The sequence below is a fragment of the Hemitrygon akajei genome, chromosome 1 (genome assembly GCF_048418815.1).
Source record: "Hemitrygon akajei chromosome 1, sHemAka1.3, whole genome shotgun sequence".
NCBI lineage: Eukaryota > Metazoa > Chordata > Chondrichthyes > Myliobatiformes > Dasyatidae > Hemitrygon > Hemitrygon akajei.
The window spans coordinates 193,671,486-193,688,956 of NC_133124.1; the positions used below are offsets into that span (position 1 = coordinate 193,671,486).

The window sequence follows — 17,471 nt, forward strand, 5'->3', positions numbered from 1 at the left end:
CAAATATTACTTGTATTTTTGTTGGAAAAAGTCTGTAAACATCTGGGGTAATGCCTTCCACAAATGCTATTTGGAGTCAGGTGTTCCAATCAGTGAGTTTATATTGGAGTGTGTGTTGTACATGTGCCCTGCCCTGTAAAAATGCAGACAAGGTCAGCTGTTCTGGAGAAAGATCTCTTTGTCTGCACCCTGCCTCGATCAAAATGTTCAGTGGTCCTTAGATGAATTGTAGAAATGCATCAAGCTGGAGAGAGAAAATTTTCTAAACATTTAGAAATGTTTACAAAAACATTTTTAAACTCCTGAGTGTTCATCAGTCCACTGTAAGAGGAACTGTTTACAAGTGGATGATACTCAATATTGTTGATAGTCTTCCAAGAAGTGTCACCCTGCAACGATCACACAAAGAACACAACGTGTAATGCTGAAGGAGGTGAAAAAAGAACCTAAGGGTAACAGCAAAAGACCTGCAATAATCTCTGTTCATGTATCCACCATGTAGGAAACCGCTGCTCACCAAAATAAAACATTGCTGCAATTCTCAAGTTTGCAAAAGAACACCTGGATGTTCTTTAACAGTCCTGAAACAGAGAAGTTAACCTTTTTGGCAGAAATGCACATTGTTATGTTTGGAGGAAAAGGGGCACTGCCCATCAACACGAAAACCTCATCCAAACTGTGAAGCATGACAGAAGTAACGTCATGGTTTGGGGCTGCTCAGCAGCATCAAGGCCTGGGAATTCTGTAATCGTGGAGGGAATATGAATTAGTAATTGTATCAAGACATTTTACAGGAGAATGTTAGGGTAACAGTCCGTCACCTGAAGCTTGTGAGAAATTGAATAATGCAACAAGGCAACAAGCCGAAAGACAAGAGTAAATTAATACCAGAATATTTCAAAAAGATGTTAATTCCAGTTTAGAATGGTCGAGTTATGGATGTACAAGGGGTTCATACCAGTTACTGAAAGGAAATTTCACATACGTTTTTTCTAACAATATATGTAATATTGGATCATTATTCTTAATAAGGAAATGATCACGTATGTGTTCTTGTGTTACTTATGTAATTGATTTCTCTTTATCTAGCTTTCGCACATGGAAAGGTCTGATCACGTTTTCTACAGGGTTCACAAATTTTCACGCACCACTGTTAAGGACGTTGACAGGACTTGCGGATTTGAGTTAAAGAGTTAGGTTGAATAGATTTGCAGTTTATTCCCTGGATAGTATTTGGGGAAGAGCTGATAGAGACATACACAATTATGTCCAGTACAGATAGAGTAAATATATGCAGAACTTTTCTCTCAGCTTTGGTGATGGGTTCGGGTAAATTAAGAAATATTTACCACACTCAGAAGTTGGCGCAAGCGTGACGAACAGTGAGCCCTATTGGTGGATGCGGTGTCAATTGTAACACTTAAAGACGTTTGAATAGGTACATATGTCGGAGGGTTACGAAGTGCTGGGTTTCGGGTGCTGGTAGATGGGACGAGGCAAAATAGTAGGTAGGCACTGAGTAATGTGCTGAATGGCTTGCTTCTGTGCTGGAGTGCTCTATGACTTTTTTTTTTCCGCTGAGACCAGTTAATTTGGGCTATTTTGAGATGTCGCGAGTGGGGTAGGGAAATTACCGGGGTCCTAAAAAAAATATTTTTCTGCGTCTCATTTGCCTTGCACTAGTAGAGGCGGACCAATCGTCGGTCATCCATAGGTGTTAGAGAGAACTAAACAGATGTGACCTCTAACCTCATAATGTGTCCAGATGTCAGCACACCGAAAGTGATTTTCAATGCAACAACACGATGTAAAATAACAGCTGTCGACTCGTGATTATGATGTAATTAAAACAAATATATGACAAAGTGAAACTACTCTTCTATGACAGTTCGGTATACACCGCCTCACATCATTAACGCATTTCTGGCTGATGGCTTTGTAAGTTTGCTAACCCGCCTCCCATGAACACCCCCGCTTCTATGTCCCAACGCGACCGCTCCACAGCTAAATCTAATTATGTATTTCTTCTTTTAGGGCGTCCAGGGGATTGTCAGCCTGACCGGTCAGGTAATCTTTCGTAATTATCCCTAAGCGTAGGGCTGGATCTGGTTGTCACTGAAAATCAAGCTGAGAGGAGATTGCTGAAATCCCGTGCAGGGATGCGGCATTGATATGACTCCGCCGATATTGTCCCAAAGCTTAAAGCAGTTCACACAGTTTATTTTAATTTTGAGTGTTGAGGGTGAAATCACGTTAAGGCTCAATTTACCTCTTTCTCTGTTGGGCCCCATTTGCAGGAATGTCTGCTCCCGTCCAAACAAGTTTGGGTTCTATCAGTGAGTTGATAAGGGCTGAGTGCCCCGGGGCACTGACCCAAGCATTCTAACAGCTGTTCTCCGAAAAGAGAAAAAGAACCCTCAACACATCCTTTTTTTCTGGGAAACGCTTTGTCTCCGGAACGACCGGATTACTCCCGGTTCTCGGGATGATCACGAGCTTACTGTCTGCTTTTGTCATGTTTAGCAGTTCGTGCGTTGCCTGCCAAGAGCCTGATTGTTCGTTTGATCATCACTCGGCACCGGCGGAGTTTAAATGCTTGGGGAGGGTGGGCAGAGGGAGCGGTTTGCTGAGCACCGACTAGCCGCAATCTTAAACTGACGTTAAAGATTGATCTCTCATTAACTGATATTTTTTCAGAAAGCGTGAAGTTGAGGTTGATGAACGGAGGCAGTCGATGCGCCGGGAGACTGGAGGTTCACTACGTGGGAAGCTGGTGGACTGTGCATGATAATGAATGGGATCTGCAAGATGCGACTGTGGTGTGCCGGGAGCTGGGTTGCGGCGAAGCTGTGGATGCCCCGGGCGGGGCTCACTTTGGAGAAGGCTCCGAACCCGCTGTGACCTACAAAGTTCAGTGCAACGGAAACGAAGCAACCCTGAGGGAGTGTAAATCTGAAGCGTGGGCTAATTATGGGATGTTTAACTCCAATCATGCTAGTGTCATCTGCTCAGGTAAAAATCAGAATATTGTCCCTTCTATCCCGCCGGGTTGATGGCTCCATGTTGTCTCGACTGTAAAATAATTCGGACTGACAGCCTGCTGCCAGTGACGTGAAACTAAATTAGGCTGTGTCGAAATTATTCCCGTCATGTTGTGATCGCAATTTGTGGTACCGAACGTTTACACCGATATTAATTAGACTCGTACATTTAGTACACCGTGCTGGACACGACACAGCATTTGAAAGGGCTCAGCGGTCAAAGAGCATCTCTGGTGCAAGATAAAATGCTGTCAGGGCTGACACTGAAACGGATCTGAATCAGCGAGAAATGTTATACCAAAATAATGCACACTTCGCTGAGTTCATCCATAGCATGTTTTTAGTTGTTCTGTTTTACAGCATTTGCATCGGTAGAGCCATGGAGTTGTCTGCCCTTAGGGAAAAGCTTTGTGTATTTCCCTCATGATTGAAGCACCTCAATAACGGTTTAAGTCCTCGTTTCTCCACAATTATAGTAGAGCTAGACAGATAGCATCTGTGAATATAGAATAACAATTTCCCAAAAGTCTGTTACTGGAAATGTGAAATAACGTCAATGGATTTTGCAATAAATGCAATCTTGTGTAACAACTGTGGAGCGGAATGTAGAGTTAAGACCTTGTTTGTATCACCGTCTTTGCAAACTATTTTCCTTCGGTATGTCCATGTAGATCCTGCTGCAAAATAAAGTTATAAAGAAAGAACATAGGAACTCCTATTCCCTCCCTACAAATGCTGCTTAACTTGAGATATATTTCCAGAGTTTTTGGTTTAAGATCAGATTCATTGCATTTGCGTTTATATTATGTTGACACGACATTGGTTATGGCATTGAATACTGACATTACCTACGCGAGTGTCAGGGTAGTATGAGGCTCAATGGCAGATCATCACGCCCCGAGAACCAATTCCCTCGTGGTACTTATATTTGTGACGCTACCTTCAATAACATGGAAATTAAGTTCAATGTAGTTGGTAGAGACTGAATACTGTTACGTGTCGGTAATGGAGAAAATGAGTGCCTATTGTGGTAGAAAGTTCGGTTAAGATGTTGGAAATGGACTCAGATGAGTTACTTTCTTCTGAATTATCTCAGACATCCTGAGGGTTATGGGAGCTGATCCATGTTAGCAGTGCCTGACATTCCTGAATTTTGACACATCAACAATAAGATGATATTGGGGAGAATCAAAAGAGAAATTTGCTGCCTGATAATTAAAGATTGCATAAGTGTTGTCGCCGTAAAATTTGCGCGTCCGTCTAGTTCAGATTCTGTTCATATTTGACTGCTAAGTTACAGATGATGTGATGTGCAATCTCAGAATGTTAAGGAGAGATGATGTGAGCTCCACGTGTATTCCTGACATTTGGCCATTATGAACGCAGTACATCACGTATGAGCTCATACTTGATTAATATTTACGCTTTGCACTACCTGATCTACAAATGAGGGCAAATGTTAAAAAGCATAAGAGAAATTCATCTGCTTGCAAGATATAGAGAAAATGCTGCGCAGGCTGGTGCCCGTGATGAAGCTGACTCAGTCCACAACTTTCTGTAGTTTCTTTAAATCCTGCGCGGCAGCCCTCCCACCCCCATCCCCACACACCCCATACTAGAATGCGATGCTGCCAGTTATAATGCTCTCCACTGTACAATTGTAAAAAAAAAATTCAAGTGCCTTTGCTATCATATCAAATCTCTTCAAACTCGAAAAAATGCATTCGCCGTCCTGCCTTATTTGTAACTTCATCAATGTATTGGATCCAAGATGTAGTCTAGGAAATGTCACTCAGAAATTTGAAATTGCTAAGTCATTCCACGTCTGATCCACATATGTGGACTGGTGTATGTGCCCTCTTCTGAACCTTTCTTAAGTTAACAATCATTTTTTTTTGGTTCAGTGAAGATTGTTGCTACGATACCATACAACTGCTTTATATATTTACATATAAACGGATTTCAGAAAGGCATTCAATAAGGTACCCCATGCAAGGGTTATTGATAGAGTAAGGAGGCATGGGATCCAAGAGGACATTGCGTTGTGGAAACAGAGCTGGCTTGCCCTCAAAAGGCAAAGAGTGGTTGTAGACAGGTCATATTCTGCATGGAGGTCGGTCACCAGAGGAGTGCCTCAGGAATCTGTTCTGGGACCTTACGTGATTTTTATAAATGGCCCGAATAAGGAAGTGGAGGGATGGGTTAGTAAGTTTGCTGTTGACACAAAGGTTGGAGCAGTTGTGGATAGAGTGGAGGGCTGTCAGAGGTTACAGCGGGACATTAATAGGATGCAAAACTGGGCTGAGACGTGGCAGATGGCGTTCAAACAAAATAAGTGTAAAATGATTTATTTTGGTAGGTCAAATATGAAGGCATAATATAGTTTTAATGGTAAGACTCTTGGCAGTGTGGAAGATCAGAGGGATATTGGGGTCCGAGTCCATAGGACGCTCAAAGCAGCTGCACAGGTTGACTCTGTGGTTAAGAAGACGTACGGTGTATTGGCCTTCATCAATCGTGGAACTGAATTTAGGAGCCGAGAAGTAATGTTTGAGCTATAAAGGACCCTGGCTAGACCCCACTTGGAGTACTGTGCTCAGTTCTGGTCGCCTCACGACTGGAAGGATTTGGAAGCCATAGAAAAAGTGCAGAGGAGATTTACAAGGATGTTGCCTAGATTGGGGAGCATGCCTTATGAGAATAGTTTGAGTAAATTCGGCCTTTTCTCCTTGGAGCGACGGAAGATGAGAAGTGACCTGATTGAGGTGTATAAGATGATGAGAGGCATTGATCGTGTGGATAGACAGAGGCCTTTTTTCCCTGGGCTGAAATGGTTGCCACAAGAGGATACAGATTTAAGGTGCTGGGGTGTAGGTACAGAGGAGATGTCAGTGGTAAGTGAGTGGTGAGTGCGTGGAATGCGCTGCTGGCAACGGTAGTGGAGCAGATACGAAAGGTCTTCTTAAGAGAGTTTTGGGTAGGTACATGGAGCTTAGGAAAAATAAAGAGCTATAGGTAAGCCTAGCAATTTCTCAGTTCGGGACAGGTTCGAATTTGTCGGCCGAAGGGCCTGTTTTATGCTGTAGGGTTTCTATGTTTCTATGCTTCTGTATATCGTTCTGTACGCCTTTTCATTACCATCTAAAATTCAGCCAAAAATTATTGAGTCGTCAGCGAATTCACAGATGGGATTTGAACTGCGCCTAAACACACAGCCATGGGTGTAGAGAGCGTAAAACAGTGGGCGAAGCACACATACTTGAGGTGCGCCAGTGTTGATAATCAGCGCGGTGGAGATGCTATTTCCGACCAGCGTAGACTGTGCTTTTCCCGTGAGGAAATGAAGGATTCAGTTGCAGAGGATGGTACAAAAGGCCCAGGTCTGGAAAATTCTGTCAGAACGGTTGGAATGTTTGTTTTAAGCCTGAACCATGGTCAATGAGCAGCATCCTGATATAAATTTTGGTATTTTCCAAGTGCTCCAAGGCAGCATGAAGAGCCGATAAGTGGGATAGCCCTTCGTAAATCGAACCTGGTCTTTTTGTCTTTTAAATGCCACTAATATCGTTATCATTTGCCCACGAACATTATGTTCTGTTTGGCAGATGGTCGTCCACACAGGTTTTAAAGAAGTAGAAGGTACGAAACATAGGGATAGGCAGAAGGATATTACCTTAAGCTGCAGCCGTTCATAGATCAAATTGAACAATGCGTGGAATATTGGCAGATTTATCTGGATAAATATGAGGGAATGCAGCTTACTATAGCAAACGAGGACATGAGATACAAGGAGGAGGGGAAGAAGGAATGTTGAAGAATTTTGATAAATAGAAATATCTTGCGCTTCATAGCATCATAGAAGGACAAAAGTGGCAACAGAGGACGACGGAAGGCATCAGAGATCATATAGTATCTTTGCTCTCAGAGTTCAAAATAAAGCATAAAAGGGTTGGGCAATCGTGCTAAAACTTTGTAAAACACAATTTACACTTCACTTGGAACACTAAATGCAGCTCTGCAGCTATTTTATAAGAAACTTTGAAAATGATTTTGCTTGAGGAGTCGTAGAAGAGATGAACAAGGATTTTTTCTTGGAACAGAGGATTTTATTTATGGAGAAAAGACAGTATAGACTGAATTCGTTTTCAAGAAAATAAACAAGGCCGACATGCGACCTGATAGATCTGTGCAGAAATGTGAGGGAAAGGTGGTTAGATCTTCAGAAATCAATCAAGTACCTAAAAAACAAGTAATTAACATCTTAAAGATTGGATTCCAACGGCATTTCTGCTTTATTGCATTAATAAACCGCATCGCTGCCAATGAAACTGGTTTTCCACCACCCCGATCTGGTTCGTTCTTAAAAGCATGTTTTGTAAGTATTTGAACTCTATCCTTGCCCGTTACGGGTAACATGAAGAACCTGCATATTTTTGTGCATATTTGTCAGTTACGTTACAGGCAATGGATGATTGCAGGTTGGCCGGTAATTCTGGTTATTTCTAAGGATGCAGGTATAAGCCAGGGAACGAAGTAATGGTGATCTTTGCACCAGCGAAATCTACGTTTCCGTATAAATCTACAAATCGGAAGGATTTTGACAGCAGCATACAGCCTGAGTTATAACTAACATTGGGCAAGGTGCGAATATTTTTACTCTGGATGCCTGAGAGTTTAGGTTAGGGCAGTTGTGAAACCATTAGCTGTGTCATCAGGAGTTACCATTAGAGTATATTTCCAAAGGATACAAATATAGTGTACATGTATTCAGAGAAAGTGGGAACAGTTTAAGATGGTATGAGCCAAGCATTGCACGGAAAGAAGGCGCCTGATTGAAAAATGTTTAGTCGAATAGGGAGCACAGCATCCAAATAAGTTAGCTCAAGTAGGCTTCTCAGTGAACATAGAAGAAGACCGCCTGAAAAAATTGTGCCCATGATCGAGACTTTAGTAGTTCAATAATCCGTGAGATAAACCGAACAGAGTAAAGCGTTGCAGGTAAATTCAGACAGGCGCCCTGTCATCAATGATCCTCCAAACCGAGAAATCAATCCGGGTGCAGCTGAAAAGTGCATTCCGTCTTCCACATATGCTGAATCACAGGCGTTGAGGGGAAAATCAGTGTTTGTAAAACAAGTATAATGACGATGAATTTGAGCAAACTTATTGAAGCAAGACACGTAGCACTGTATGTGTGTGTATGTATATATATAATATCACTTCCTCGCTTTAATTAATGTGGAAATGTATGCTTTCTGCGGAGTTCTGATATCCTGATGTGAAAATCGGTAAAGTCCGTGACAGAGCAAACCGACAGCATGTACTGGTGACGCAGAGATTATTTAACTCGGATTGCAGAATATTCTCGATCTGGACGGCAGCGAGTCCGTTGTAGACATGCAGCATTAACTTACAACATGTGCATGAAAACTATTCGGTCTGGTGAAAATTAACCCACTAGTTATATGAAATCAAATTGACTTGACGGCACATCGTTATTATAGTCATTATGATGGCTGCGCTTTATATCTTATATTTTCAGATCACAGAGTTCCAAGATTGGTGTCCGAATCTGATGAATGTTCCGGAAGACTGGAGGTGCAATTTGGTAAAAACTGGGAATGGGCGTGTGTCCCACACTGGGATATGGAAGATGCCAATGTTGTGTGCAGTCAGCTTCAATGCGGAGTTGCTGTTTCTGTGCTGAGAGGAGCCCATTTTGAAGAGGGAAATAAACCTTCACAGAGCGTTGAATGTCAGGGTAATGAATCGACCCTCTCGGACTGTCCAATTTCTCCAACGAAGCATTATTGCAACCACATGAACAACATCATTGTGATCTGTTCTGGTGAGTACCAAGTTTCAGAAAAAATCAATATCAAATATTAATGGCACTTGGAAATCAAAGGTCAGATATCAATAGTTCTTCCTGTTAAGCGTTAACGATTGCAGTAATATTGACCGACATTTTGTGGGAGAGGATCGTTAAGAATTTCTTATTGGTTAACGTTAATGATTGATTTTAATGTGGGAGGTCTGAAGGAGGAACAGAAAAAAGCCTCTATTTAGAAACTTAGATGCGTTAAAACAAGAATCACACATCTAAATCTGACTAATATGCTCATACATTAGACAGATGGTAAAAAGATAGATAGATATTTTACTGATCCCAAAGGAAATTACTGTTTCACAGTAGCATCACAAGTGCACAGATTTCAAATAGTAGTAGAGAAGTAAAAAAAATAAAATAAAACAATAAGCTCTTCAACTATTCAAATGAGGTTATTCCTTCCCCGGCTATAGAATGACTCAATATAAAGACAAATGGCCGCGCGAAAGAATTACCTCAAAGAGCGCTCTTTGGAGCAGGGAAGTTGTCTAGGACTGAAAATAAAAGTACTCCTCTGTTCAGCTAAGCTGATATGCAGCGGAATATTAAGCTCCTTAGAACAATGGGGTCTGGTATATTAAACAGTTATTTCGGCTTCGAAAGACAGAATTTCCTGAATCATTGGAGTTTGGGCTGACAAAGAAAGAATCATTGGTGGCGATTGAAGAGATAAGACCGAGGAAGAAATAAGCGACTCTTATCTTCAGGCGGGATGGTGCAGGATATTACTGCAAGGAAATGTACAGAAAAGGATACCAGTAAAATACCTGATGTTAAATGCACAAAAGTTTGCTAAGATTCGATTAGGTTGTGGTAAAAGAATGTTAATCCTGCAACACCAATATAAACGATAAAAAAAAGCAGGACTGGAACACAGAATCAGAAAATTACTAAGATGTTGAACCATGATGTTGCAGTATGTGGGAAATCAGGGCGAGCACAATTGTCCCTGATGACTACACCTGTAAAAGTTGCATTCAGCTGCAGTAACTGAGAAAACGAGTTAGGGAACTGCAGCTGTAGGTGGATGAACTTCGGATCAATCGTGAGGCAGAAGCAGACATGGTCAGGAGTTTCAGTGATATAGTCACCCTAAAAGTCAGGAGGCAGTTAGCTAGGTTATTGTCCGGAGAGGGAAGGGGAATAGACAGGAAGAGCAGAGCACACAAGTGCCCGTTCCCAGCAATAATAAGTATACCGTTTTGGATACTGTTGTTGGGGACGACCTACCAGGGACGAGTTGCAGTAGTCGCGTCTCTAGCACTGAGACTGGACTTTCAGCTCAGAAGGGAAAAGAGGAGAGCAATATCGATAGGGAATTCGATTGCTGGGGCACAGATAAGTGGTTCTGTGGGAGAGATCAAGAATCTCGGACGGATTGTTGCTTCCCTGGTCCCAGGGAACTCGGATTGAGTTCTCTGCATTTTCAAAAGAGAGGGTGTGCAGTCAGATGTCGTGGTCAATGACGTGGATAAGAAGAAAGCGGAGGTTCTGCAAACAGAGTTTAGAGAGTTACGTGCAAGAGCTGAAGGACAGGACCTACAGAGCTGCCATGTCTGGATTGCTACCTGTGCCACGTGCTAGTGAGGCAAGAAATAGGAAGATAATGCAGTTAAATACTTTGCTATGGAGTTGGTGCAGGAGGGAGGTCTTCATTTTTTCTGGATAATTGGGCCTTGTTCCAGGAAAGGTGGGACCTGTTCCGACGGGATGGATTGCACCTGAACTGTAGGGGGACTAAGATCCTAGCGGGAAGGATTGGTAGTGCTGCTCTGGGGGGTTTAATCTAATTTTGCAGGGGGAAGGGAACCAGAGTGTTAGAGCAGGTTGTGAGGTGGAGGAGGATAAATTTCATGCGAGAACTGCAGATATGACGTAGGGAGTACTCTACTGGGAGTATTCTATAAGGCCCCTGGTAGCAACAGAGATACCGAGGAGAAGATTGGGAGGCAGATTTTAGAAAGTTGCAATAATAACAGGGTTGTTATCATGGGTGACTTTAAATTCCCTAATATTGATTGGCACCTGTTTATTTACCATGGTTTTGATGGGGGTCGAGATTGTTAACTATGTTCAGGACGGATTCTTGTCGCAGTAAGTTGACAGGCCGATTAGGTGGAATGCCATACTAGATCTAGTATTAGGTAACGAACCGGGTGAGGTCACAGATCTCTCAGTGTGTGAGCATCTGGGGGACAGCGACCACCGCTCCCTGGCCTTGAGCATTATCATGGAAAATTATAGAATCAGAGAGGACAGGAAAAAAATTAGTTGGGGAAGGGCAAATTATGAGGCAATAAGGTTAGAAATTGCGGGTGTGAATTGGGATGATGTTTTTGCAGGGAAATGTACTATGGGCATGTGCTCGATGCTTAGGGATCTCCTGCAGTATGCCAGGGATAAATTTGTCCCGGTTAGGAAGAAATAAAAAAAATGTAGTGTGAAGGAACCATGGGTGACTAGTGAGGTGGACAATTTATTCAGGTGTAAGAATGCAACATACGTGAGGTTTAGGAAGCAAGGATCAGATGTGTGTATTCAGGAATATAGGGTAGCAAGAAAGGAGGTTTAGAAGGAGCTGAGCAGAGCAAGAAGGGGGCATGAGAATGCCTTAGCGAGTAGGGTAAAGGAAAACCGCAAGGCTTTCTTTAATTATGTGAAGAACAAAAGCATGACAGGTGTGAATGTAGGAAAAAAAGGTGGAGGATGTGGAAGTGAGCGAGGTCCGCAATATAATACCTCTATTCTGTATTACCCAATAAGAGGGAATTTGATAACGGTGAGAACAATATGAGTAAAATTGCAGTTCTGGAGCATATTGATATTAAGGAAGAAGTCGAATTGCAGTTGTTACATACATTAGGAGGAATAAGTTCCTGGGGCCTGCCGGAATATCCCCCAGACTGCTCCACGAGGCAAGGGAAGAGATTGCTAAGGCTCTGGCTAGGATCTGTATGCCTCGTTGTACACCGGAATGGTACTGAAAGATTGCAGGTCGGCGAAAGTTGTCATCTTCTATACAAAAGGTAGTAGGGATAGTCCGGGAAATTATAGAAGAGTGAGCCTGACATCTGTGGTGGGGAAACTGTTGGAAAAGATTCTTAGAGATAACATCTATGCGCACTTAGAGAATCATGGTTTGATCAGGGACAGTCAGCATGGCTTTGTGAAGGGAAGATCGTGTCTAACAAACCTGTTAGAGTCCTTTGAGTTGTCCAGGCATATAGAAGAGGGTAGTGCACTGAATGTGATCTACGTGGATTTAGTAAGGCATTTGATAAGTTTGCACACGGTAGGCTTATTCGGAAAGTCAGAATGCATGGGATCCAAGGAAATTTGGCCAGGTGGATTCAGAACTGGCTTGCCTGCATAAAGCAGAGGCTCGGAGTGGAGGGAGTACATTCGGATTGGAGGATTGTGTCTAGTGGTGTCCCACAAGGATCGGTTCTTGGACCCGTACTTCTCGTGATTTTTATTGATGACCTGAATGTGGGGGTAGAAAGATGGAATATAGAAGATAGAATATTCGATTGTTTTAACTAGAACAGGAGTTTCTATTCACAGAGTGTAGAAACATAGACACATAGAAAACCTACAACACAATACAGGCACTTCGGCCCACACAGTTATGCCGAACATATCATGGAATAGGATAGAATCAGAGAGGACAAGAACATTTTTAATTTGGGAAGGGCAAATTATGAGGTTATAAGGCTAGAACACACGGGTGTGAATTGGGATGATGTTTTTGCAGGGAAATATACTATGGACATGTGGTCGATGTTTAGGGATATCTTGCAGGATGTTAGGAATAAATTTGTCCCGGTGAGGAAGATAAAGAATGGTAGGGTGAAGGAACCATGGGTGTCAAGTGAAGTGAAAAATCTAGTCAGATGGAAGAAGGCAGCATACATGAGGCTTAGGAAGCAAAGATCACATGGGTCTATTGAGGAATATAGGGTAGTAAGAAAGGAGCTTACAAAGGGGCTGAGAAGAGCACGAAGGGGGCATGAGAAGGCCTTGGCGAGAAGGGTAAATGAAAACTCCAAGGCATTCTTCAATTATGTGAAGAACAAAAGGATGACAGGAATGAAGATAGGACCGACAATAGATAAAAGTGGGAAGATGTGCCTGGAGGATGTGGAAGTGAGCGAGGTCCTAATAAATACTTCTCTTCGGTATTGACCACTAAGAGGGAACTTGATGACGGTGAGGACAATATGAGTGAGGTTGATGTTCTGAAGCATGTTGATATTAAGGGACAGGAGTTGTTGGAGTTGTTAAAATACAATAGGACGGATAAGTCCCCGTGGCCTGACGGAATATTCCCCAGGCTGCTCCACGAGACAGGTGAAGAGACTGCTGAACCTCTGGCTAGGATCTTTATGTCCTCGTTGTCCACAAGAGTGGTACTGGAGGATTGGAGGGAGGCGAATGTTGTCCCTTTGTTCAAAAAAGGTAGTAGGGATAGTCCAGGTAATTATAGACCAGTGAGCCTTACGTCTGTGGTCGGAAAGCTGTTGGAAAAGATTCTTAGAGATAGGATATATGGGCATTTAGAGACTCATGGTCTGATCAGGGACAGACAGCATGGCTTTTTGAACGGCAGATCATGTCTCACAAGCCTGATAGAGTTCTTCGAGGAGGTGACCAGGCATATAGATGAGGGTAGTACAGTGGATGTGATTTACATGGATTTTAGTAAGACATTTGACAATGCTCTACACGGTAGGTTTATTCAGAAAGTCAGATGGCATGGGATCCAGGGAAGATTGGCAAGGTGGATTCAGAATTGGCTTGCCTGCAGAAGGCAGAGGGTCGTGGTGGAGGGTGTATATTGAGATTGGATGGTTGTGACTGGTGGTGTCCCACAAGGATCTGTTCTCTGACCTCTACTTTTTGTGATTTTTATTAACGTCCTGGATGTGGGGGTAGAAGGGTGGGTTGGCAAGTTTGCAGACAACACAAAGGTTTGTGGTGTTGTGGATAGTGTAGAGGATTGACGGAAATTCCAGACAAACATAGAAAGGATGCAGTAGTGGGTTGAGAAATTGCAGATGGAGATGCATGTGCAGGAGAAGTGTGAGCTGGTACACTTTGGAAGGACAAGCTCCAAGGCAGATTACAAACACATGGCAGGATAGTTGGTAGTGTGTAGAAGCAAAGGGTTTTGGGAGTACATGTCCACAGATCATTGAAAGTTGTCTCACTGTTAGATAGGGTAGTTAAGAAAGCTTATGGAGATTTAGCTTTCGTAAGTCGAGGTGTAGTGTTTAAGATTCGCGAGGTAATGATGCAGCTCTATAAAACTCTGGTTAGGCCACACTTGGGGTACTGTGTCCAGTTCTGGTCGCCTCACTATAGGAAGGATGTGGAAGCATTGGAAAACGTACAGAGGAGATTTACGAGGATGCTGCCAGCTTTAGAGTGTATGCATTCTGATCAGAGATTGAGGGAGCTAGGACATTACTCTTTGGAGAGAAGGAGGATAAAAGGAGACATGATAAGGTATACAGATATTAAGAGGAATAAAGTGGACAGCCAGCGCCTCTTCCCTAGGGCACCACTGCTGATTACAAGAAGACATAGATTTAAGGTAAGGGCTGGGATGTTCAAGGGGGATATTAGAGGAAAGTATATTACTCAGAGAGTGGTTGGTGCATAGAATGCACTGCCTGAGTCTGTGTTGGAGGCAGATACACCAGTGAAATTTAAAACACTATTAGATAGGTATACGGAGGAATTTAAGGTGGCGGGGGGTGATATAAGGGAGGCAGGGTTTAAGGGTCGGCAAAGCATTGTGGGCCGATGGTCCTGTACTATGCTGTACTGTACTATGTTCTATGATCTATGTTAATTGCTTTGCTTTAGAAATTGTACCAGGAAACATAAACCGAATATCTTCTAAGAATATTATTCAAATGTAATCAGATAAAAATGACAAAAACGAATAACAGAATGATAGTTCGTGGTAAACTGCTGCCCCAAAAGACTGATAAATCGTGATCAAAAAACATAAAACAAAATACTTCGTGACAATTTTGAGAGAAAGCAATTTAAGAAGAGAACTCGTTGCATTTTATCAATGCTGCGGCAAGTGAATGCAACTGAATTTATTTCAGATTCTAATTCGTTCTAAGATTGGTAATAATTGTCATGATGACTATTGCAGTCAATTCCTGTGATCCACCTTCACAGTCACCGACCATAATTATGCTTACAAAGAAGGAAGTGAAGAGGACTATTGAAGCCTTGGCGATTACATGAACCTGAAAGTTCAAAGTTCAAAGCTCTAAAAGTAACTTTGTTCCCAAATTACTTATATGACACCATTACAACCCAGCGATACAGATATTAATAACAATACGACACAATTGTATTAACTCTACCAAGGACAGAATGTGGAAGATGAATATTGGACATAAATAATACATAGCTATCAGATAAAGATTCTGAAGATATATATTCATGGATGAAAACAGGATTCAATACTTTATGCGAGCATCTGCAATTCTGATAAGAAATGCACATGAGTAAACAAAAATGCAATACAACACAAAAAAATGAAAGAATTTTTTTTGAAATCAAACTTATCGAATAGAAGATCATTACCCTCCATGGAATACATCCTCGGGATATGGTCGCATTGGAAGTTTAGCGGGTGCATTAATCATTCACAGTACAGGCGACTATAGTTCAGTTCCAGCTGCTACCTGAAAGGAGTTTGTAAGTGCTCGCCCTGACCTCATGGGTTTCCTCCAGTTGATCTGGTTTCCTACACAGCCTAAACACACTCAGGTGTATCGGTTTATATTTCATCATGTATTTGGCAACGATTAGGCCAGGAATAGATTGCGGACAATAGAATATCTGCAGCTTCTGGAAATAAAAGGAAACGCCAGGGCCGGAAAGACCCACATTGTGCAATATCCCAACAAGTCTGAGCAGAGTAACACCGACAAGGAAGTGTCGAACCCTGAGACAAGTTGTGAAGTGCTCTCCGAGTTAGAGACCACTTCCGAGAAATGGACGGTTTAATTGGGGCAACGACAGAGTCAGATGGTTAACACACACACACACACACACACACACACACACACACACACACACACACACACACACACACACACACACACACACACACACACACACACACACACACACACACACACACACATAAAAAATACATAATAAAAGACCAACAAATTCAAGATGGTAAATTCAGAAAATGGCAAGAGAAAATAGAAACAATCCAACCCTCATGAGGATCCTGCTGCAGTTGAACAATCTCATCATTTAAACATGCTGAATCAATTGGTAAACTTCATTCACCAAAGTCACTAAATCATACCTTAATATGCAAACTCATAAATACACCATAACGTACAATAAACACAAGCCTGATCCTGTGTTAGAGTCTGATTCCAACAAATTATATTACAACAGATCCATTATTACAGAGAAGATAATCCATAATGTCCTTCCGACTATCAAAATACAGGAATAGCATGCAAGAAAATACTTAGTTAATCAAGGTAATAATTCCAAACACACATAACATATGAAACTCACTTTATGCCAAACACCAGAAGAATAGTGAATTAGAAGAGGAAATTAAAAGACTATGGAACATGGTTAAGGTATACATTGTCCTAGTGATAATATTTACGACTGTTATCCCAAAGTCACTACGCAAAAGCATTAAACAATTCGGCCAACACAACAATATCTAAGTAAGAATCAGAAGTTAAACTACGAAACAATACCAGAATAGTCCAAAAGATCCCAGCAATTGAGAAATCAGTGCACTTGGCTACTCTCGGATCTCAGTTTTACCATGTTGAGCTGAGAAAAATTGATAATATACATCCTTCTATAAGTGGACGATTTGAAGTTATGCTCTATTTCATGAATAAAGCCAAAACAACTCATTCAAATAGTAGAGCTATTTCCGAAATAGATAAACATGAACTTTGGACAAGGTAAGTGTAGAACATTGACCGTAAAGAAAGGTACGCTAGAGCTAGTACAATACATCATTATAGTTCCATAAAGGGAGAACGATCGAAAGAATTTATTTCAAAGCTTAAGAAAATATTCTAAGCAAAACTTAACAATAAATATATTTCAAAGACAATAAAAAACTTTCGCTACACCGATATTTATGTGTTTATTTGGCATAATATCTTGGTATGGAACTGCTCCGGAAAATTTATAAAGAAAAATAAGATCTAAGATGCAAAATATTTGAAAATAAAACTATGCACACTGGAACGCATGGAGATTAAGACGACCTGGGAAAAAAGGTGGACGAGGAATAATAGATACAAAAAAAAACACAACAATCAAAAAAAATCTTCTGCGGAAACACGTTCATCCATGAAAAAGGGATTCAACAGTTCACTCGAGCACACGAAATTCTGAGACGCAGTATTCAGCAGCAATCTTAAATAAAACACAAACAGAAATATGAAGAACTTAACACTATTAAAGAAAATGCTAACCAATGGAAGGATATAGTCCCACGATCTGCGCAGATT

At 41.7% G+C, this 17,471-nt stretch overlaps 1 protein-coding gene across 1 annotated transcript in view; it reads left to right on the plus strand.

Moving 5' to 3' along the window:
• LOC140728366 (scavenger receptor cysteine-rich type 1 protein M130-like) overlaps positions 1-17,471 on the plus strand; it is an 82,263-nt gene that overhangs the window by 41,149 nt on the left and 23,643 nt on the right. The window contains exons 3-4 of the mRNA XM_073047026.1: positions 2,698-3,012; positions 8,584-8,889. Of these exons, the coding sequence (XP_072903127.1) occupies positions 2,698-3,012; positions 8,584-8,889 (621 nt within the window). The remainder of the gene's footprint in view (positions 1-2,697; positions 3,013-8,583; positions 8,890-17,471) is intronic.